This window comes from Entelurus aequoreus, linkage group LG27, assembly GCF_033978785.1.
Source record: "Entelurus aequoreus isolate RoL-2023_Sb linkage group LG27, RoL_Eaeq_v1.1, whole genome shotgun sequence".
NCBI lineage: Eukaryota > Metazoa > Chordata > Actinopteri > Syngnathiformes > Syngnathidae > Entelurus > Entelurus aequoreus.
The window spans coordinates 12,091,470-12,116,159 of NC_084757.1; the positions used below are offsets into that span (position 1 = coordinate 12,091,470).

General features: G+C 40.3%; 1 protein-coding gene across 8 annotated transcripts in view; it reads left to right on the forward strand.

Annotated features, from left to right (window-relative positions):
• Positions 1 to 24,690, forward strand: part of suco (SUN domain containing ossification factor) — a 91,771-nt gene that overhangs the window by 47,449 nt on the left and 19,632 nt on the right. For 5 of the 8 annotated variants that reach the window (XM_062038829.1, XM_062038828.1, XM_062038836.1 and 2 more), the window contains 16 exons: positions 1,808 to 1,928; positions 6,222 to 6,305; positions 6,393 to 6,709; positions 7,428 to 7,568; positions 7,807 to 7,984; positions 9,985 to 10,096; positions 11,541 to 11,668; positions 14,591 to 14,658; positions 14,731 to 14,838; positions 15,163 to 15,268; positions 16,451 to 16,471; positions 16,707 to 16,762; positions 20,072 to 20,163; positions 22,539 to 22,604; positions 22,875 to 22,961; positions 23,721 to 23,808. In XM_062038829.1, the coding sequence (XP_061894813.1) occupies positions 1,808 to 1,928; positions 6,222 to 6,305; positions 6,393 to 6,709; positions 7,428 to 7,568; positions 7,807 to 7,984; positions 9,985 to 10,096; positions 11,541 to 11,668; positions 14,591 to 14,658; positions 14,731 to 14,838; positions 15,163 to 15,268; positions 16,451 to 16,471; positions 16,707 to 16,762; positions 20,072 to 20,163; positions 22,539 to 22,604; positions 22,875 to 22,961; positions 23,721 to 23,808 (1,773 nt within the window). The remainder of the gene's footprint in view (positions 1 to 1,807; positions 1,929 to 6,221; positions 6,306 to 6,392; positions 6,710 to 7,427; positions 7,569 to 7,806; positions 7,985 to 9,984; positions 10,097 to 11,540; positions 11,669 to 14,590; positions 14,659 to 14,730; positions 14,839 to 15,162; positions 15,269 to 16,450; positions 16,472 to 16,706; positions 16,763 to 20,071; positions 20,164 to 22,538; positions 22,605 to 22,874; positions 22,962 to 23,720; positions 23,809 to 24,690) is intronic. The other 3 variants (XM_062038832.1, XM_062038833.1, XM_062038834.1) reach the window with 3 other exon arrangements.

Here is a 24,690-nt window from a genome sequence, read left to right on the forward strand (position 1 = left end):
CGCTATCCATGCGTGACTGACTCGCTCGGCTACATAGGCTCGGCTATGCTAACACTTCCGGCGGTGGGCGCTTCTTCGTTGGTGTTCAGCGGCTTCTTCTTCCGGTCGGCAGACTTATTCTTTTTTTCCGGTCGGCGGACTGGGTATCGAAACTAGGAATCGAAATTTAAACTTTTGAACGATTCCGGGAGAATCGGAAAGTTAGTCCTGGTTCCAATCGATACTCGATACTCGATACCCAACCCTATAAATGAGTAGGGGGTAGTTGCTCCATCCCTCCATATCCAGATCCCTGCTCTAAAGTCATGCAAAACACCAGCATATATAGTTTTACACTTAAACAAAAATATTTTACTTACTTCAACTAAAATAAGGGCATGCGTCCTCTTGCAATCTAAAAAAAATCCAATGCAGTAGGTACGTGAATCGCCTTTTGGTTTTTTGAATTAATAGTGATGAACTTAGTTTTACACTTGTACAGTTAAACATGTCAAAATATTACTTTAAATACTGTCTTCATGGTTAATAAAGTTTCTATGAAGAAACACTATTATTTTAACTAAGCTAACTCCTACCATTGAACATTTGCCAAAGCATGCAGCCCTACTGTGTCGCCTGTGCTATTATTTTTCTGACAAAAACACCACATGATGGCGCGGTTATTGAACACTTATTAGTCGTATTTGAAATTTCTCAAACAGCTGAAATACATTCTAAGAAAACACCCCCTGTAACTTAAAGGTGTTTAGCCCAAACACCTTTAAAGGGACTGACAAGCACAAGTGTGTACACTTTGAGCAAGATAGGTTGGAAAAACCTGGCAGCCCCGAACCAAAAGGGTATTGACCAGGGCACAGGTGGGACTGGGCAACTAATTGTCCATAAGTCATTGACTATTTGTCTAATTATTATAAAATGTAAGGATTTGATTTGAGGAAAAAATATTTGTTTCTCAGCCGTACTCTGTTGTAATACACCTTTCCACCACTTGTGGCAGTCATGATAGTATCAAACAAACAGGTCTCGAGCTAAAATCATAAAGAAGTTTAAGCGCAAAAATGATGACTAAAGTGGTGAAGTTGTTTTTTCCAATGCAGTATAATTATATCAGCAGTTAAGTTATGAAACATATTAATAATTATAATCTTGTGTATTTATTTTTCGGCAGTTATTTATGAACAGTATATTTGGTTAGTACTTGTTTTTCTAATCAGCCTGACCTAAGCCTTGGGTTTGTGTTTATATAAATAGTCTTTGTGATTAACACATGGTTTCATGTCATTTGACAAGGTTGTAAACTATAAGTAGGTTAGATATAATTATTTAATATGATTAAAATCAAGAGTGAGACTATTAGTTCAGTGTTAATATTTGAGTGGGCCCCAGGCCCCTTTTTGTAGTGGAAAAAAGTTGGGCTGCGATGTCAAAAAGGTTAAGATCTACTGTGCTCGTGTGTCTTCCAAACCATTTAACACACACTAAGCTTTAGGGTGTGATCTATTATTATTATTATTAACAATGGTGAAACCAACATAGGGATTTCCCAATCAGTCTTCACTTGCCTCATCCTTATACAATTATATCAACCAAACGGGTTTATTCTCAGTATGAGACTCAGGTATTCCTGTGCTCAAAAGTGCTACCATGCATCGGACATTTATTTTTGTCACAACAATAATAAGCTTCTGCCATCATGTGAGTGCAGTTTGCCTTGTGGAGCTGCAGACTCACAGCAACTATTGAAGAAGCCTCCTTTTCTATGCAAGTACACATTTATCATGCAGTTCTCCACTTGTGTCTGTTGCAGGTACCCTAGTCATCATGCCTATTGTTCGGAGCACAGCTCGTCTGGCCCAGGTGAGCCTGCTGAGGACAGGGACAACATCCCGGATGACCGAACGCTGGAACAGGACTCCGCAGAACCTCAGGTCTGTCCTCATTTTCTATAGAATTTAGAATGATTATTTTTGCGCCTACACATGCTGCTTCACCTTGTCTGTGCGGGAGAGGTACTATTAGACTTGAGAACTACCCAGATGGCGGGTGGAGTGAGTTGGGTCAAGCCCTTATTGACCTCGTAAGAGAAGGAGGTGGATCCTGGATAGGGTTCAGGATTATGGAGCCCTGTGCATGTTAAAAAAGTCTTCTGCAGTAACAGTTTCCAGAATCGCAGATCTGACATATTTTAACTTATTATGGTTAGTTTACAGCTTATTATCTCACTGAAAGCCTGGAACCATGCATCAAAAGCTCCATAAAAAGAAGCCTAGTTCCACGTTGTCAGAAACTTATCTGACTAATGAGTCATAGAACATGGGGGTGGGTGGGAGCTAGGGATAGGTATTGGCGGGGACTTTACGATACAGTACTGTGATAGGGCGATTTATTGCAATATTCTACGAAGGGCTGGGCGATATGGCCTTTTTTTAATATCTCGATATTTTTAGGCCATGTCACGATACACGATATATATCGCAATATTTTGCCTTAGCCTTGAATGAACACTTGATGCATATAATCACAGCAGTATGATGATTCTATGTGTCCACATTAAAACATTCTTCTTCATACTGCATTAAAATAGGCTCATTTTAAACTTTCATGCAGAGAGGGAAATCACAACTAAGTCAATTTAGCAAAACTGTATTTATTAAACAGTTATTAAGCAGTGGCACAAACATTCATGTCATTTCAAAACAGAAAGTGCAAGATTGTCAGAGACATTTTAAAACAAGCTATTAGTGCACTTTTGTGCATGATGTCACTAAGATGACAAATCAAAACAACACTGAATTAAAGTGCACTTTTTGTACAGAACGCCACTACAATAGTTTAAAACAAATAAAGTGCACTTTTGTGCATGATGTCACACAAGATATTTCAATAACTGTCAAATAAAAATGAGCTGCATAATAGGAAATCAAATAGTGTATGTCCTTCACTATGTGGTAGGTTCCGGCGGACTTTATCTCCTTATGTCGTGGACTATTTTTTTCATACGGTGTTGATGTGGAAATGGTTGCCTCTGCATTTTGTTGGTGTGGCACCGAACGGAGATGTTGACATGCGGAGTAAGCACTCTTCATTCTCTAGCAGGTGACTTTTCAAATGATGCTACATATTAGCAGTAATGTTACTTTTTGTAGCAACGCTTTTGCCCCACACTTGACATATTACGGTTGTCTGTTCGACATATTCCCGCTTGAAGCCAAACCACCACCACACGATGGACCCTGTGCTGTTTTTCTTGGGAATTAATTCTTCCTTCATTTGTTACCAGATTCGCACCTTATTTCTCTCGTATTACCACTCGCACCACAGCTAACGTTACCTATGCTGCTACCTCTCTGCTCCGCGAGGGCGTATACGTATGTGACGTATGTAAGAAGGTGCGCTTGTTTTACGTCTCTGTGAAAAGGAGAGACTAGAAAGAGTGAGAAGAGCCTGTAGTGTATTGTCCGCAGCTAAAAGCAACTGCGTGAGAACGTATACCCGAATATCACGATATAGTCATTTTCTATATCGCACAGAGACAAACCCGCGATATATCGAGTATATCGATATATCGCCCAGCCCTACTTCTACGTAGTTCACTGATACATTTAGAATGCAGCTCCAATTAAAAGTTATATATATGTACACTAGGTGACCATAGTTAATTGGATAAACTAAGTCAAAAAATAGTAGGAACTCAACTTACAAGCTTAATTGGTTCTGTGACAGAGCTCTTAACTCAAAACACTTGTATCTGGAATGAATGACGCTCATTTAAATAATTGAAATCAATTTAATTGGTGCTTCCCCCCCAGCTTTGAGCCGGACCCCTTGTCCCTATATTGCAAGTCTCAAGTTTTTTTTTGAATGTCCTAATATGTGCTCAAATGTGCCTATTGTTATGTTTGCTAAGGTTTTTTTTTCTCGTCCCAAACTAACTTTCCTCAGAAAAGCAGTTTGGGATCGGCCTTTTTTCCTCTCCATTCTTTTTCCTCTTGTTCTCCCCTTCTTACCTTTTTATGTGGCGCCGCTCCCGTGGCGACCCAACCAGCCTCCTGTCCTGTCCAACCCTGTCGTAGTTATATTTATTTTTGGATGGGTGGACTGTTGCATTTCATTGCACTCTTTTAGTGCAATGATTGATAAGAAGCATCTTGTGTCTCGAAAACGGCAACATTTTAACAAACATTTAGCTAAGAAATATTGTATTTAAAACCGTACAATAGAATGTACCACTAACAACTACAGTGGTTTTATGAAGTCATGTTGGACTTATACCGTGTCTCATTCAGCTGCTTTTCTGTCAAGCACACAATCAGCAGCTTTTCCAAATTTTCTTGTCATATTATTTTTACCAAGTTGACAACACACTATTTTTTATTTTTGTATTTTTTTTAAGTACTGTGCTGCACTTTCACTTTCTTCCTTCCCATGGTTGGAATATCAAAGTTATGTCGATCTCTAGCTATAAGCTAATAATAGCAGTAAGACCAGATATTTTGGGCGGATCTTATGGGGTTCAACGTGACATTTTCTATGCAAACTATTGGCGGGAATGATACTAGTTAGATTAGGACCTGTTTTGCGGGGTTTTAAGTACGCCTTTAGCACACATGCTTGCCCTCTGCAAACTTTAGCCCTGCGGTTGGATAACAATGGGGAGTTATTTATCTTGTTATGTTTGCGGTGCCACTAAAGGTTACTAATACACACCACAATGACGTCAGTTTACTTGAAATGTTTGTCCAACATCTCCTTCCCTTACAGCTAATGGGGCTGTTTTGTCAAAAACTGAGAGGATTTTTAGGAACTTTGTGTACTCTGTCACGTATGTGCGCAGAAGATGATCAATGTGTTGAAGCGACTGGCCTGACAAGGCAGTTTTGCAGGCCTCATAGGACACACACACACACCTCTGACCCACTGAAACACTTTCGAATCTGCTTTAATTCAAATTGTAATAAATGATTGTTTAAATCAAGTGAAGACTCAATTTTAATCTACAAAATGGTTAAAAAAGTAACAAAACTCAAGGACCTAGAGGGGGGGAAATGATAATTGCAATAAGGTTTACGTGAGTCATTAAAAAGCATTAATAGTCATTAAATGGATTTAGCAAAAAATAAGGCCTTAAGTGGCATTAAAAGGCATTATATTCAATGTTCAGAGACATTATAAAATTTAATGCGTTAAAATCACACATGCATTTGGAAATTAAAGGCATGCAGCAGTTATTTATTTGGTGTGACCAACAGAGCAACTGCTGCTGACGCCACCACAACTAGCATCTGCTGCTACTGCCACAGAAAAATAAATACAATAAAACAAATTCACAGATTAAACCGTCCTGTGAGACAATTGTAATTCACTAGCGATTAAAGTTAATGTAAACTTTTCAATTATTCAAGATTATCATTGTCAGATGCTTAAAATGTTGTCTATACAGACAGTTCTGTATCGACAAATGTCCTACTGTTGTAGGACATTTGGCGTTAAATTTATTTTGAGTAAGTGGCCTTGTGGTTAGTGTCCGCCCTGAGATCAGTAGGTCATGAGTTCAAACCCTGGCCGGCCGAGTCATACCAAAGACTATAAAAATGGGAGCCGTTACCTCCCTGCTTGGCACTCAGCATCAAAGGTTGGAATTGGGGGTTAAATCATCAAAACGATTCTCGAGCGCGGCCACCGCTGCTGCTCACTGCTCCCCTCACTTCCCAGGGGGTGAACAAGGGGATGGGTCAAATGCAGAGGTTAATTTCACCACACCTAGTGTGTGTGTGACAATCATTGGTACTTTAACTTTTAACTTTAATTAAATTAGTTTCACTGAAACCTTGTGGAATTATCTATAGGTTAGTAGCAAACTGCTCAGTCAGCGTTATTAAACTGATAAATTGATTGTAAACAACATTTTAAAGCGTATGCAGAGCTAGATAAAGCTGTTGGCTGCTAATTACTCGTGATGCTTCAAATACAGACACTAGCATCTTGTGTTCATAAGAAGAATTCCGGGGTTGCCTACAGCCACTAACTGTTTTGTTTTTTTCCGACCCAATTGGACTTATTTGCTTTGGTAGACCAAGCACCCAGCGTCTACAGAAGACCGGGAGGATAATTGAATACAGATGTTAATTGCAGCATTTTTAAGTCACTTTTTGTAGTTTTCAGATGGTTTAAATGTTGCTTAAAACCTTAACTTTGTGGTTGATTCATATTTGTCTCCGTAGGAGATGGAAGAATGGACGACACACACCTCCTACACTGTGGGACAAGAGGCTGAGAGAGCAGCACACAACGTACATCAAGAACAGGTATAAAAAATAATGTATTGTTTTTAGATTGTATTGTTTTTGCTTATGCAAACCTGTCACACGTTTGTTTTCTTTATGTCTATGCAGTCTGTGAATCTACATGGAGCAGAGGAAGAAACCAACTCGGAGTCCGATACTGTACCAGTCGCCAATGAGCCAGAACCCTCAGCAGACCATGTTGTTGATTCGGACCCACAGACAAAAACTTGTGTCCAATACCAGGACCGTGACCAGGAAGCTCCGGTTTCCTCCACATTAGAGCTAGTTTCAGCATCCGAAGATGCCCCGCGCCCCGACAAGCTCCTTGACGCTGACTCCGCTGCTGCTGACTCGGACCCTGTTGCAATTCTGCATGAAGCCGACAACACACCTACCTCAGAGAGTGCTGCTCCGACTCACACAGGGTAAGAGTTTCATTTGATAGTTGGATCACAAACTGAAGCGTCAAAGTAGACCAAAGACCTCATGTGTTAAGCTTGCGTGCACACAAACCCCTGGCGTATGCCCCTTTTTCACGGCAAAGATGCGATGTATCAAGAGTGAAATGAGCATGGAACGGTGCGCTGCCTCATGCCAACATAATGCTTCACGTGCACACATTTCTACAGGCTGTGAATACTTTGACGACATACAGAGGTAGTCGTTCGGGCTTTTCCACTAAAGTGAACTTAATAGTCCGGCCCGCGGGTGCACAGATTTTCCTCCATGCGGCCCCTGAGCTAAAATGAGTTTTACACCCCTGCAGTTTAACACATCTGAATTTTTTCTCGTGTATGCTGTTTTTTGTATTTAAACATACGCCATTTTTTTAGTAGGAAATCCACGCAACTCTTAATCCATGAGGCCCCTGGTCCTTCCTAATATGAAGTCATTTTCCAAAAACGTGTTGCACAGTGTGTTGTAAACTCCTCACTCACTAATGGACATTCCTAATGGACATGGTGGACTGAAGAGATGATGAAGGGCATCTTCTGAGTGGCACCTTCTAGAAGGACGGCTGCCTTGCTCACGGAGGGCCATTACATTTCCACCTCCACTTCCCTCGTGTGCATCAGTTTGTCTGCCTCTTCCCCACATCTTGAGGAGATGTGGTAAACGCCATGTCCTTTCTTTCCCCCGTAGTGCAGTGCGGGTTGCCAGTTCAGGAGATGAGCCCCCAGCAGACAGCTTTGTCTTTGCTGAGCACTCTGACTCGCAATGCGGGGTCATTCCCGCCAAACTGGCAACCTGTGAAAACTCCCCTTTCGGCAGCCCTCTCTCCAGGTGAGTTTGCAAGCCCCCTCTTACGGCAGCGTAAATCCAAGCGCAAGTCGAGACTGGTATAATCGAGTCCGCTTTGCCTCCATCGACCGCTGACCTTCTTGTCCTTTCCCGTTTCACTTTTAATCCAGCCGCCATCTGCTTACTCATCACCGCAATGAATCTAACCTAATTGTTGCTACGTCATGGCGCCATCACTCACGTGTGTCCTCCACCCTCCTGCCCTCACTTTCTGATGTAGAGAAGACAAGGCTGACACAGAGGACCAGCAGTCGGACCAGAACCAGGATTCGGGTCCAGAAGCAGTGGCTGAATCCACTGCAGTCCGTGAGGAACAGGAGCGGGAGGAGGGACAGGCTGACATGGAACCGGAGAACAGCCTCCCAGCCTTGCAGCACCAAGAGCAGCAGGTCAGTCTGGTAAGAAAAATTAAAACACTTAAAATGTCAACAGCAGGCCTCAAATTTTTACTTTTTAAAGGCCTACTGAAAGCCACTACTACCGACCACGCAGTCTGATAGTTTATATATCAATGATGAAATCTTAACATTGCAACACATGCCAATACCATACATGCCAGTAGCAACACAACAAGGAGTACTTACTTGGATAGCAGACGCGCTAGCCGATGCTAGCCGCCAACCGCATCTGTGATCGGGTGAAGTCCTTCGTCGCTCCGTCGATCGCTGGAACGCAGGTGAGCACGGGTGTTGATGAGCAGATGAGGGCTGGTTGGCGTAGGTGGAGCGCTAATGTTTTTATCATAGCTCTGTGAGGTCCGGTTGCTAAGTTGCTAAGTTAACTTCAGCGTTGTTAGCAACAGCATTGTTAAGCTTTACCAGGCTGAGAATTATTAACCGTGTAGTTACATGTCCATGGTTTAATAGTATTGTTGATCTTCTGTCTATCCTTCCAGTCAGGGATTTATTTATTTTGTTTCTATCTGCATTTGAGCCAGATGCTATCACGTTAGCTCAGTAGCTAAAGAGCTTCGCTGATGTATTGTCGTGGAGATAAAAGTCACTGTGAATGTCCATTTCGCGTTCTCGACTCTCATTTTCAAGAGGATATAGTATCCGAGGTGGTTTAAAATACAAATCCGTGATCCACAATAGAAAAAGGAGAGTGTGTGGAATCCAATGAGACCTTGTACCTAAGTTACGGTCAGAGCGAAAAAAGATACACCCTGCACTGCCTCTCTAGTTCTTCACTCTAACGTTCCTCATCCACGAATCTTTCATCCTCGCTCAAATCAATGGGGTAATTGTCGCTTTCTCGGTCCGAATCTCTCTCGCTCCATTGTAAACAACGGGGAATTGTGAGGAATACTACCTCCTGTGACGTCACGCTACTTCCGGTTTAGGCAAGGCTTTTTTTTATCAGCGACCAAAAGTTGCGAACTTTATCGTCGTTGTTCTATACTAAATCCTTTCAGCAAAAATATGGCAATATCGCGAAATGATCAAGTATGACACATAGAATGGATCTGCTATCCCCGTTTAAATAAAAAAATGTCATTTCAGTAGGCCTTTAATGTCAGGAAAAGTGTTACCTTAATGTATGTATGTATGTGTGTGTGTGTGTGTGTGTGTATATATATATATATATATTATATATATATATATATATATATATATATATATATATATATATATATAAGTTTGTGCAAACAGATGCCAAAATGTGGGAACCTCATGATTTGATGCTTTGATCATGTAAACACGACAACCATTTATAAGACAGAAAAGGTGAAAATCGTTATAGGTCCACTTTAAATAAGGGACCTGTAATGCAGGACTGATTGTCTATGCATAAGTTCTAGTGCAAATCTCTTCTTTCCAGTATGACATGAGAAGAGACGGGACAAATGCTGCTCTGTCGCAATGGAAAATGTGAGTGTCCTGGTCGACGTGAGCAGGTTGTGGAAAAGCGATGTTGTCGGCTTCCTGACCGCTGCACCGTGTGCTCTGAAGCTAATGTGTAGCAATAGGTTGCGAGACCCCTCGTGCAGCCACATGTGCTGGCTCTACAAATAATGCATCCTCCTCCTATTTGGGGCTGAATATCTAATGTGCCACGCTACGCTAACAGCGGGAAGTCCATGAATGTTGCACAAGGTTACGTGACCTGCTTTTTCCTAAAAAAGAGCCTTGATTATACCAATGTGGTTAAATGTTTAGGCAAAAAGTCAGATTTATAAAGATGTAAGAGTCTGGACTGTGGGTTATTTGAAGCCTCTGAGATCCGAACATCGAATTACGTAATAGATCTGAAGGATTTTTCACAGCTAAACGCACCTGAGTGTTGTGGTGGCGTCCTGGCAACTGAGCATGACCATCTAAGTGCACCCAGTTCACATTACAGACCAGTCCAATCCATAACAATGTTTGATTTGGAATATACATTATGCGTGTTTCAGGAGATGCAAGCTGCTACTGGCAGAGAGTCGGATCCCTCGGTCCCCAGCAAAGACGACATCCCGACATTTGACGAGTGGAAAAAGCAAGTCATGGAGGTGGAGAAGGAGAAAAGTAAGATTATGCCTATGATGTTTTATTTTCTGATCATTTACTGTTTGTAGGGGTGTAACGGTACTTGTATTTGTATTGAACCGTTTCGGTTCGGAGGTGTACCGAACGAGTTTCCACATAAACATATTAAGTAGCCGCCTCCGCTTCCTTCTGCCTCTGTCTCTGTCAGTATTCTACACAGCACCCAGCACTGTCCCACCCACACAACCATCTGATTGGTTACAAACAAAGCGGTAACAGCCAATCAGCAGTGCGTATTCAGAGCGGTAACAGCCAATCAGCAGTGCGTATTCAGAGCGCATGTAGTCAGTGCTTAGCGTTTAGCAGGTAAGCATCAGGCAGTGGACTCTCCCCAAATTATAATAAACACGTCCCAGTCAACTACTAGTAACATCACTATGAGCCCGTTCACTTTCTAGAAATATAAAAGGCAGCTCAGCTCGCTCGCAGTCCTGGCTTAGCTTTTAGCGTAATGTTAGCTCATTTTGGTGTGTGTGTGTGTGTGTGTGTGTGTGTGTGTGTGTGTGTGTGTGTGTGTGTGTGTGTGTGTGTGTGTGTGTGTGTGTGTGTGTGTGTGTGTGTGTGTGTGTGTGTGTGTGTGTGTGTGTGTGTGTGTGTGTGTGTGTGTGTGTGTGTGTGTGTGTGTGTGTGTGTGTGTGTGTGTGTGTGTGTGTGTGTGTGTGTGTGTGTGTGCGCACTTTCACTTTACCTTTTTCTGTGTTTCTTGAGCTGTGTTGAAGCAGCAATAAAGGACATAATGTTAAATGAAAAGTTTCTGTCTCTGATAGTTGATATAATAATGTAAGTGCATCATTAAGCCTACATGAACTCCATGGTGTTCAGGGATGAATAGTCTCTCCTATTGCTATTGTACCATTTTTTTTTTCAGCTATAGTTACATTAATCATTAGTAATGTAGCAGCCTAGTTTTGAATGGCAGGGTCCCTGCTATCACGTGTTGATAAAAATATAACATTTACATAATACAAATCAGCTACAGACTTCCCAAATGCTGTAATAAATTAAGCATGATGAGTTGACTTGAAACTGTTTAATGTTGCACTTTTTATATGTAGAAGAAAAGTTTTGTCATTTTATTTAATCTGAGCAACAATTTGAGGCAGTTTAATGTTGATTAACGTGGGCAGAATTATTATAGTGTTCCCAATTTTAAAAGGATAAAGCCATTGTTTACAAATTTGGTAAATAAATAACCAAAAAATTTATATTTTGTTGTTTTCTTACTGTACCGAAAATGAACCGAACCGTGACCTCTAAGCCGATGTATGTACCGAACCGAAATTTTTGTGTACCGTTACACCCCTAACTGTTTTTTTTAGGTTGCATGTGTCTTTCTGCCCCTGTACACGCAATGTGCAGCAGTCAGCGATGCATGCCTTTTTAAAAGTGTTGCATAACAATAATGTCCTTTCCTGCCTTGCAGGTCAGAGTCTCCATACGGCCACCAGCGGCAGCACCCAGTCAGTGAAGAAGGTCCAGAAAAACTTCAAGAATAATTACGCCTCGGTGGAATGCGGCGCTAAGATACTGTCTGCAAACAACGAGGCCAAGGTTGGTAACTGCTGGCACACAATTTAATTTACTCATATTAGTGCAGAGTTGGCTTTGATGACTATTAACTGCTTATCTGATACCAACATGGACAAAATAACATACTCACCCGTGGTACGATAAAACATATTTTTGTATAAAAATGTATGTACAGTGGATTTGGATTTACGAGCCTAAATTGATTCTTGAAAAGTGTTTGTAAATAGAAACGTTCAAATATTTAAGTAAAGTTCTTCATAAGAAACAAATATAAACATTGATAATGGGTTCTAGCCTCGACAAAAGTCTGTATTTTAGTAAAAGTTTGTACACTTTGAACATAATATAAAGCTCAATAAAGTACTGTATATCAAACAAACATAAGCGGATTAAGGATTAACTTTCTATTTAATAACAAGTTCAAAATAACTACTACTATCTGAATTGTCTATCTTCCAGTGGGCATGCACACTGTTACTAGCCCGGTGGTGCACCACAGTTTGAAATCACAAAACTCCTTACCGTTAAAGGGGAACTGCACTTTTTTGGGGAATTTTGCCTGTAGTTCACAATCCTTCTGAGACAAGAAGACAAAAGGTTTTGGGGTTTTTTGCATTCTATTTTGTAATAATCGGCTCATCAGAGGTGGCTAGCAATTCAGCTAAGGGGGGTAATTCATTCTGCCCCTTAATCACATTGAAAATGCATCGAAAAACTGCCAACAATACTTCATTTACGTTTCGTAACCTGTATAATAACCAAGCTGTAGCGACATTGTTATTGTAAGAGTGAACACTGAGGAGACATATTTTTTCCCGGTTTAGTTGGGTGAGCACTACATTTATGTCTGCAAAGCTTGCCTCCAAGTTCCACATTTGGAGCGTCAAAACACACCGACCTCACCCTCTCGGCTTCCGTCTGCTCCAACGTCTCAGCCTCTGTTTGTGCTCGTTTCTATAAGCAGCAGTTCATCCTCCGTATATTCAGCTTCAAAAAGATAAGGTTGTGAATCCTCATTTGTCCAAAAATAGTCGTCTTCATTGTCTGTTACCAAGTCTGCCATGATTAGAACACACACATGCGTTTGTTCCCGGAAGTAGGAACACATTTGTTGCCGGAGGTTGGAAGTGCGCTGCTATGGAAATAAATGCACTGAGAAAAAAAGTTATGGTAGTTCATAAAATGACGAAAATACGGTAAATAATGAACATATTACATATTGTTATGAATGTGTCTGTTACTACATTATATACTGTGTATGTGTGTATATATAAATATATATATATATATATATATATATATATATATATATATATATATATATATATATATATATATATATGTATGTGTATGTGTATATATATATATATATATATATATATATATATATATATATATATATATATATATATATATATATATATATATATATATATATATATATATATGTGTATATATGTGTGTATATATGTATATATATATGTGTATATATGTGTGTATATATGTATATATGTGTGTGTATATGTATATATGTGTATATATATGTATATGTGTATATGTATATATGTGTATATATATGTATATATGTATATATGTATTTATATATATATATATATATATATGTGTGTGTGTATATATATATATATATATATATATATATATATATATATATATATATATATATATATATATATATATATATATATATATATATATATATATATATATATATATATGTGTGTATATGTGTATACATATATGTGTATGTATATATACATATATGTGTATATATATATATATATATATATATATATATATATATATATATATATATATATATGTATATATATATACATATGTATGTATATATATATATACATACATATGTATGTATATATACATATATATGTATATATATATGTATATATACTTGCGGTGTGTATATGGAACATTGATGGAGTGTTTTAAAGTTGTTTTAGGGGCTTTGAAGGCTACAATGGTGACTCCCATTAGCCGCATCTCTCAAACGTTTATCGTCTATAGAATCTTAAAAAAAAAAAAAAATGTACATGTGTTCTTGTCTCTCATAATGATTGTAAACAGCAGGCAAAATTCCCAAAAAAGTGCCATTCCCCTTTCACAGCCAGGATGCTACAAGGATTAGGGATAATAAAACTAAGATCCACTTGACCTTTTAGGTTAATCTTCTTGGTGTATAGCTGAAGGGTGGGAGACGGTGCGGGCATTGTCGACAACGCTGTGGATACCACTATATTTTTTTAAACCACACATCACTTGTCCATTGCTTTCACTTTACTCATATTGAGGTAGAATAACTGGAAAAATGCTATTAAAAGGTGGAACGTTTGTACACTGAGACAAGGTTCGTACAACAAAGTATATTTTATTCGGTCCGTGGTCTGTAAATTGAAACATTTTTATAATCAGGGTTTTGTAAATTGAGGTTCTACTATACTGTCATTAGTAGAACAAGTACAATTTTAGGTTAGGCTTCATTATACTTGCTGGATGCGTGGTCTAAAACATTAGCATTAACAGCTGTGGCTGTAGGAAACGTCCTAATTATGTTTTAGTTTTTTTTAACTAGTAGCTGTATTTGAAGTATGTTGAGTGGTTACCATATAGCTCCTTTATCCAGCTCTGCGTGCGCTTTAAAATGTCCGCTGTTCTACTCAGTTGTTAGTGTTAGATTTGCTTTTTTATCCATCCATCCAGCATTGATTCTGTTTCTGCTGTGTTGTGCAATATGCTTCATCAGAAATGACGGTGTGGTCAAAGAGCGCTATGTTTAGCTTTCTACTTTCTCATGCAATCCAAATCATTATAATTCTATTATTGCCTGCCTCCAAAGCCTCTCCTTTTGCGACTTTAATTAGAGCATTTACCGGAACTCTGCGTTTGTTTTTGATGGTCTTCCTACAGAGCACTTCCGCTATTCTCATGGAGAACATGGATCTTTACATGCTGAATCCCTGCAGCAACAAAATATGGTGAGTGACAAAAGGGTTTCTTCCCTGTGATGAGTTTGCCGTGGAAATGTACGTTTGTGCATCTCTGTGCAGGTTTGTGATCGAGCTCTGTGAGCGCATACAAGTCAAGCAGCTGGACATTGCAAACTTTGAGCTCTTCTCATCCACGCCTAAGGACTTTGTTGTTTCCCTCAGTGACAGGTCCACTACACAATTATTTCACTTTGAATATGACAATGTTGGTGTTGTTGCTAGAAGTGCACTTTATTCCGTGACTGGTGCATGACGTCTGCATGTAATTAATGTATTGTGCTTCTTTATTTCAATGTTTTATGCCGTTAATCATAGAATATGTAAAAACCCACTATAATAAAATTGAGAGCTTCAGATTTTTTCCCAGTACCTCATATGTTGCACACTGTGGCATGTAAGGACCACCCTTTAGTCACACCTAGCACTGTGTGGCATTTAGCACCTGTGCTTAGCACGCGACTGACCCCACTCTGCCACTCGCTGTTTTCGCAGGTATCCCACCAACAAGTGGGTGAAGCTGGGGACTTTCCATGCCCGCGACGAGCGCATCATCCAGAGTTTTCCACTGGATGAGCAGCTTTATGCTAAATATGTGAAGGTACGCCCTGTTTGTCTTATGTAAAAGTACACTCGTGCCTTTAGGGAGAGCGCTACCATTTTGCCATTCTGGGCTGTAGTTGCTGGAACTAAACACACACTTGCATTCATAGACTGGCTTTAAAGCTCAGGAGACCCTCTTATGACTGCATGGTAATTGAACGCTTTGTGTAAATCAACCCTGGGATCGACTGAATGAAGAAATGTCTTTGTTAAGGATTGTTATACTGTCTTTCCCTTCCTGACATTTTATGTATCAGCTAAAAGGTCAGATATTCCCTTAAAACGCTTACTTTCGTTTAACAGGATTAGACATGCCAGAACACAATGCGAATAAAGCACATCATTCATGTAGTTCTTTCTTCATAATTTATCATTTTTCCAACTGAATCATAGTGAGTGCAGATTAATTGTTCAATATAATCCAGGGGTGTCAAATGTACGGATACGGCCCGCGAACCGTTTTAATCCGGCCCGCAAGAGCAGTTTGCTGAATATAATAATGAGCTGCATTTTTTAAATGAAATAAACAGCTGTTCTAAAGGTGTCCATTGGATGTGGCAATAGCAATTCAAGTGTTACCCATGTCACACATGACAGTGTTTCAAGATGAACTGTCAGCTGACTTTAAGTGCTATCTGAATTGGCTGACGCTACTCCAATCAGCGCAGGTGCAGGCAATCAGCTGCTCCTGTTTTGGCGACCGTATCGACGCTCAATACCTTCTTTCATTGTAAATTATCAACTCAACCGATAAAATAACGAAAAGGTAAGATGCAAAGACTTAAGTCAACTTGACAATCATCTTATTAGTTAGCGTGCCATGCAGCGCTTGCAATTGGTTGAATGCAAGATGCGCACCCTGAACTCCATTGTAAAAATGTGTGTTTCTACATTTGTTGTTTGTTTATTTTATTTAATACTAAAAGTGGGGTTCAACTCAGCAACTTCACCTCTGCATGGCAGCATGCGGATGAAAAAAATAAGTACCGGTATCTTTTTTTAATTCATTAGTACCACGGTACTGAATTACTACCGGCATACCGTACAACCCTAGTCCATGCCAAACCTTTCAGACTGAGAAGATGCTTCAAGCTCGATGCTTGACACTATTTTGTTAAATTCTTCATCTGATTTTATTTCTCCCTCCTTTTGTCCTGCTGTCTTGCTCTCTTTGCCTCAGATGTTCATCAAGTACATAAAGGTTAGCATTCTTCTCTGTGTGTCACAAGACTGTCCTAAGTGTCGTTGTCTAACACTTCAACAGCGGAGGACATGTCATAAATGCATGTGAAGGATATCTTAATAAGCTGAAACATTGTTGGATTTTCATCATTTTATTCTGTGTTTGCTGGTTTGGTGTGTTTAAATGGGGCATACACTCACCCATTTATTCTAACACAGATCTAATATGTTCAACTTTTTGTTTGTGTTTGCAGGTTGAGCTGCTTTCCCACTTTGGGTCGGAACACTTCTGTCCCCTGAGTCTGTTCAGGTAAGACAGCAGAGTAGGCTAGCAATCAACGTTCCCTCTAAGGTGCGCGCCTGCGCAATTGCGCACTGCTCACTCGTCCTCTGCGCACAGCAAATTAATGCCGCGCAGAAAATCAAAAATCCCATCTGAACTTTAAACAAAATAAACACATTACAATTTATTCTGTAGGATTTTGCAATGCAACTCTGAGTGACAAGTGACAACAAGTGTGGCCCCAATGAATAAAACAATCTTTGTCAACACAGTTCAATTATCGTCTGTCGAGACACTTTACGGACAGGAATTCCATCAATCACTTTATTGAGCAAAACTGTTTGTAACCACACCAAAAACATGAGTTAAAAAATCTTTTATCTATAAAAACTGGTAATTTTCTGCCATACAAACCAGACTTAAACCAACTTTTTCATCCGTCGTTTCAACAGAAGCCACTCGCTCTATCTCACCTGCACCAACACACGCACTCATGGCACTTAGCCAGTGTTGCGTTTAGGGCCACACAAAAAGTCGGACAACCCCAACGCCACACAATGTGTAAATGCCAGGTTGTAACACTCTGACTCCTCAATCAGATGTGTGCTTATTTTACTGCCGTTTATTAAGAATGTTAATCTAAGGATATTATTCATGAAATATTGTCACTAGATTTCATAAATGCTAATAAAAAGATGTATTTTACAGACAGAAAGTTGCAGGAACTAAATGTAATCTCTGAAAGGGGTAACATTTCTTTTAAAGGCAGGACCCGCAGCCAGACATACAATACTAGCACATAGGTCATGAAAAACATGATTTTTTGTTTTTGTCATTGTAAGGGGGCAAAATCACTTACATCAGAAAATTATTTTAATAAAACATTTAAATTGTTATGTCAGGTTTGGGACAGGTGTGACGCTGGTGTGGCCACAGTGTGCATGTCTGATGTTGCTCACATGTGCTCCACTGAATGCTCAGGGAGTTTTTGCGTTTGCTCACAAACATTAAAAATTAGAGGGAACATTGCTAGCAATATTGCTTTACTGGTATTTGCAGAGTCCTTTATGGTTCCATCGACACCCCTCATAGTTTGTTTTGAAGGACAGGCTTAATCACTGCATTTACCTATAAGCCTTCCCCGAGGCACCCTTGTTGCCTCCCTTGTGTTTTAACCTAAAAACTATTCCAACCCCCGGTAGATTTGTGTCAAACGACAAAACATTGTTTTAAAGTAAAACTGCTTTTTTTGAGGAATTTTGCCCATCATTCATTATCCCTGTGTGATACAAGAACACGTCTTTCTCTTTTGCGAGCGTTAAAATGGTAAAAAAAACACTCGTAATAGGCGACTAACAAACGCTCCCTTTACTTGTATATTAACCAAGCTATAGCAACAATGTTATTATGACAGCTAACGCAGAGGAACTACTTTTAGTAACACAGCGTCTTGCTCACAGAGAGAGACAGGCTTGCTTCTGAATCGCCTCTTGAGTTTGCAAAAGTTCATCCTAAATTATAAATCATGTCTCACATCTGTATAGTGGAAGGTTGTGGTCATTAGCCGAGATGTCGGTCAACTTCGAAATTCAACTTGGACCCAAATACATCGCTAGGAAGATGCTGCAATGTTCTGGATCCTTATTTGTACCAAAGTACTCGGAGACTTCTCTTTGGTTTCACAAAGTCTGCTATGATTAGTGGTAGTTGTTTTCAGATGGAAGTAGTATATGTTGCTGTGCGCCCAGGAAGGAAGTTCCAGTAATGCTTAATAGGACCAAAATACTGTCAACATTACATGTTTTTATGAGTGTTACATTACATACATACTAGGCTGCACCATCAATCCACATAGATGTTTTTACTGCAATTATCAATCGCAAGAGGCTGAGGTTTTTTGATTTTGGTGGACTGTGGAAGCAAACATAGGTGTTGTATACGTGAACCCAAATGTCTTAAAAGTACATTATTGCATATTGTTATAATGTGTGGCAACTTGAGACAAGAATATGTTGATTGGCAGCTTAAAAGTACCGTGACTTCCTTCACTCATTATTTACAGTTAACAGTTTTATGCATTCAAATTAATTCAATCTAAATATCGCAATTTTTGGCCAAAAAATGACAATTAGGATTCTTCCTAAAATTGTGCAGCCTAATACATACTTACAGCATTTATTGAAAATGTTGTTGAATGTTTTTTTTAGGGCTTGGTCGGCAAGATCGGTCAATCCCTATTAACTGTATTGTTAGCTGCCTCTTGCTATCAGTTTTTCCACTATTTAGAATGTACTACAAGGATGTAGGTTGTGAATGATAGGCAAAATCAAATTGTTCCCCTTATTGACGTACCGTGTAGAACAGTGGTTCTCAACCTTTTTTCAGTGATGTACCCCCTGTGAACATTTTTTTAATTCAAGTACCCCCTAATCAGAGCAAAGCATTTTTGGTTGAAAAAAAAGAGATAAAGAAGTAAAATACAGCACTACGTCATCAGTTTCTGATTTATTCAATTGTATAACAGTGCAAAATATTGCTAATTTCTTGTGGTCTTTCTTGAACTATTTGGAAAAAAAGATATAAAAATAACTAAAAATTAGTTGAAAAATAAACAAGTGATTCAATTATAAATAAAGATTTCTACACATAGAAGTAATCATCAACTTAAAGTGCCCTCTTTGGGGATTGTAATAGAGATCCATCTGGATTCATGAACTTAATTCTAAACATTTCTTCACAAAAAAATTAATCTTTAACATCAATATTTATGGAACATGTCCACAAAAAATCTAGCTGTCAACACTGAATACTGCATTGTTGCATTTCTTTTCACAGTTCTTTTTGACAGACATTTTAAAAAAATCTCACGTACCCCTTGGCATACCTTCAAGTACCCCCAGGGGTACGTGTACCCCCATTTGAGAACCACTGGTGTAGAAGATTCTATTTCCATTTTATTTGTATTTTTTACATGTTTTGTGTTCAGTATTCTTCAGTCCATTCTTGTTCAGGGTTGAAACATTAAATAAAATCACCTAAGCTGGAAAAATAAATTTCAGTAACCTATTAGGACAACTTATGTTCTGTCTTTTGTGTTTTTTCCAGTCAAAATGTTCAGACAAAATCCTTGTAACTCAAAATGTTGCCAATTTTTGTATGTTAACAAGTGATCGACCTCCAACATACTGTATGTGATCAATGGCAGAGTGATACTTTTTATTGACGTTCCCCCAAAGGATTTCCTCATTTACGCATGTGTTGTAACAACGACCCTTCACCTCTTTCCTCTGTCGGCACTCTTGTGGACATCAACAAGCATGTGTGTATTTTGTGTAGGGTGTTTGGAACCAGTATGGTGGAGGAATACGATGAGGCAGACTCCCAGGACCCGTCTGAAAGGCTGGAGTACTTAGTAGATGAAGACTATGGTAAGATGATCATCCAAGCCCATGAGAAGCAATACATCAAGCATTTTATTTTATATTGTCAAGGCACAATACTAGAAGGTAATAAACTCGCTTTGAGAGCATTATAGATTTACTATCCAATGAAAATGATTCTAGACAGTCTTTATTGTGTAAATTGCTGGCAACACGAGTAGGAAGATAATTGTTGCCTAAAGTCAGGTGGTGGGTGCAGTTCAATGAAGTGAAACAGGAACTCCAGAATGCCGAAAATGCATGATCCTTTATATTGCAGTTTTGCAACATGATGAAGTTCAAACACACCTCAAAGATGGCAGCTTCCTTGCTGAGGAAGCTGAAGGTGATGAGTGGGCCTGTGGGGCATCCTTACGGAAAGAAGAAGCAGAAGGAAGGAAGGAACGAGCGCAAGAAAGGAAGGAAGGGAGAAGCGCAAAAAAGGAAGGAAATGGTGGAAGGAAGGAAAGTGCGCAAGGACGCCGCACAAGGAAAGCTGGGGTGGAAGGAAAAAGCACGAAGGAGCGAGCACAAGGAAGGAAGGATGGATGGTGTGCAAGGAAGTAAGGACGGCGCAGAATAAGGAAGCCACGAAGGAGCGAGCGCGAGGAAAGAAGCTCTTGTGAGGGAGGAAGACACGAAAGAGCGAGCGCGAGAAATGCATAAAGAAACGAGCGCGATGAAAGAAGAGCTCGTGTGAGGAAGGAAGGTACGTAGGAGCGAGCATGAGAAAAGAGCGAGCGCGAGTAAAGCCCGAAGGAGCGAGCGCGAGTAAAGCCCGAAGGAGCGAGCGCGAGTAAAGCCCGAAGAAGCGAGCGCGAGTAAAGCCCGAAGAAGCGAGCGCGAGTAAAGCCCGAAGAAGCGAGCGCGAGTAAAGCCCCAAGAAGCGAACGCGAGTAAAGCCCCAAGGAGCGAACGCGAGTAAAGCCCCAAGGAGCGAGCGCGAGTAAAGCCCCAAGGAGCGAGCGCGAGTAAAGCCCCAAGGAGCGAGCGCGAGTAAAGCCCCAAGGAGCGAGCGCGAGTAAAGCCCCAAGGAGCGAGCGCGAGTAAAGCGCGTAAGGCTCGAAGGAGCGTAAGGTGCGAGTAAGGCTGTAAAGAAAGGAAAGCTGCCGTTGAAGGAAAAATCACGGAGTGAGCGTGAGGAAGGCACGAGCCACGAAGGAACAAGCACAAGGAAGGATGGAAGGAAGGAAGAAGGAAGCCACGAAAGAGCGAGCACGATGAAAGAAGAGCTTGTGTGAGGAAGTAAGGTACGTAGGAGCGAGCATGAGAAAGGAGCGTGCGCGAGTAAGGCGGTAAGGCGCGAGTAAGGCTGGAAGGCGCGAGTAAGGCTGGAAGGCGCGAGTAAGGCTGGAGTAAGGCTGGAGTAAGGCTGGAAGGCTCGAGTAAGGCTGTAAGGCGCGAGTAAGGCTGTAAGGCGCGAGTAAGGCTGTAAGGCTCGAGTAAGGCTGGAAGGCTCGAGTAAGGCTGTAAGGCTGTAAGGCGCGAGTAAGGCTGTAAGGCGCGAGTAAGGCTGTAAGGCGCGAGTAAGGCTGGAAGGCTCGAGTAAGGCTGGAAGGCGCGAGTAAGGCTGGAAGGCGCGAGTAAGGCTGGAAGGCGCGAGTAAGGCTGGAAGGCTCGAGTAAGGCTGGAAGGCTCGAGTAAGGCTGGAAGGCTCGAGTAAGGCTGGAAGGCTCGAGTAAGGCTGGAAGGCGCGAGTAAGGCTGGAAGGCGTGAGTAAGGCTGGAAAGTGCGAGTAAGGCTGGAAGGCTCGAGTAAGGCTGGAAGGCGCGAATGCATTAAGGAGCGAGCGCAAGGAAAGAAGGAGCTTGTGTGAGGCAGAAGGGCGTGAATTTGAGGATGTAAGGAGGGAGTGCATTAAGGAAGCCACAAAGGAGCAAGTGCAAGGATGACACCAAGATGTGAGTGCGATGAAGGAAAGAAGGCATGAGCACTAGGAAGGAAGGAAGGAGCTTGTGTGGGGAAGGAAGGCGCGAGGAAGTAAGGACGAAGTGCATTTAGGTAGCCACAAAGGAGCGAGTGCGAGAATGGCACGAAGGAGCTAGCGCATTACGGAAGACACAAAGGTGCAAGCAAGCGTAAGGAAGGAAGGTGTGAGCGCAAGGAAGAATCGCAAGGTGTCTACCATCCTCCAGCTGCACCACAGTCATGTCCTGATTAAAGAATGGAAGATAAATCCAAAACTGACGCGTGCAGCTCTGCTCAATTTCACAGTAAATATTACCATCAGGAGACAATTTGGACCTGTTTTACTTGTGTTGCCATATATTGAGACAATAATGGCTGCGTTTTCAACTGTATGCTGACTACTTCGAAGCATGTAACGGTGTAGCAAGCAGCCAAAAACAAATACTAAAAATACTGTACTGTTTTTAACCCCTTAGACTATCCACCCGGCTACCAGCCATCAGAAGACAAGGCTTCGAAAAACCTGCTTGGCTCCGCGACAAGTAAGTAGCCACCCAAATAAAAGCGTTAAGAATGTCAGTGGGGGTTCCACAAGCAAACATCAGCATTTTTACACGCTCCAAAGATAGTCATGTCCTTCAGGCTCAGGGTTGAATGTTTCCACTGTGCTTTCACCTTCTTGGCTTTGCTGATAGTGTACACATTTACTGGGGGGGGGGGTGGGATATACCCATTTTAGCAGCAGTTCACAAAAAGCAGAGGAATGTTTATTGTGTAAAAGAATAAATAAAATTCATGCTGTTTGTTTTTAGATGCCATCCTCAACATGGTGAACAACATTGCTGCTAATGTGCTGGGTGGTAAACATGAACTGCAGGAAGAGGGGGCAGAGGCTGAAGGTACGTACTTATTGCTTTACATCCTGTCTCTATAGGACCTCAGTTTCCTCTTGTTAATAACCGCTGACTTCCAACTTTAAAGCAGTTCAGGGATAAATAAAAAATATCATAGTGGGCTCCACAAATCTAAAATAAAAACGGATAATTTTTTACTTAACTAGCTGTCATTTCACAATGGGACTTCCCATCCTATAAATTGACTTTATTCTGACTTGTGCTTTATTACATGCTTGACTGTACTTCAGAGTCAGCGATCATGCCACGTTTTAGACTTTTTGATGGATTATTATAGATGGATATTTTGTCTTTCTGTTTGTTTCTATTAAATTGTTCTTCAAATCTAGTCTTGATAGAACGTCTTAGAAAAGTAGCTCATACCGGATGTTGCTTCAGTGTTATTACTTTAACCCGAGGTAGTAAATTATTCGTAGAATGCCTCAATGTGTGCATAGTTTTAAAGGAAACTACATACTTTATATTTATTAATGCAAACAAGGGTTTGTACAAACATTCAGCTCCTTGTGCCTCTGTAGCTGTTGGCTCTGTTAACTGCCCAGGGTGAGGTGGCTTCGAACTGGATCAGACTGGTTTTCAGTATCTCCCAGGCTTGTGAGCCCAGAATTTCCAGAAAGAGGGTCTCTGTTCTCCACTCTGCTACCTCCTCTTTCCCATATTCCTGGAGCTACTACACTGCCCCTTTTTAAAAAAACTTTCTTTCGATTTAGTTTTGTTGACTTTGTGTTTTTGCGCCAATCTCAGGTAACGTGACAGCAGAGGTGATGACAGACCAAGAGGGGAGCTTAAAGGTTACGCTGATGCCAGCTGAAATCACCGGAGACTCTTCCACGTAAGTCCCCTTTACGCACTATGAAGCATTCCAAACATTGTGTATTTATACTTTCCACCAAGCATTGCTGTTCAAATAACTTAACCCTTCCATTAGGATAGTAAGATAACCACAGTGGCAATCAAGTACTAGCTTAGACTGTTGCATTAGTCTCTCATTACTTTCTCCATGCCCTCATTCTCCTCTTGGATGAAATGTCTGCTTACCAGTTAGCTTGCAGCCAGGAGACCGTTGTTTCTTAGACACTGTTGCAGTGGAATTCTACCATGACTAACTGAACTGTAATGTACCACTTAATGGAAGATGGTCCATTTTTTACATTTTGTCAACCAACCTCTGATATGTTAAGTTAGAAACATTTAAAGGCAAATGTTTGCTAACCTTACATTACACTTATTTGCCCTGTTTTTTGTTTTTGGCTGGGTTTTTAAAGATTTATTTTCCTAATATTTAAACTTTTAAAAATGGGATTAATACAGTATTTGTACTTCTGTATGTACTATTGACTTTATTTCCATCATATGTTGACTTAACTGTTGTAGTATTATACCTTTCCCACCAACATAATAACATAATGTTACAAAAATGTATATATATTTTTTAGGGCTGCAACTAACGATTAATTTGATAATCGATTAATCTGTCGATTATTGCTTCGATTAATAATCGGATAAAAGAGACAAACTACATTTCTATCCTATCCAGTATTTTATTGAAAAAAACAGCATACTGGCACCATACTTATTGTTTCATTATTGTTGCTCAGCTGTTTGTAAATGTTGCAGTTTATAAATAAAGGTTTAGTAAAAAAAATAAAATAAAAAAAGGTTTTTTTTAAATAAAAAAAAAACCCCAAAAAAAACCCTCTGCGCATAGCATAGA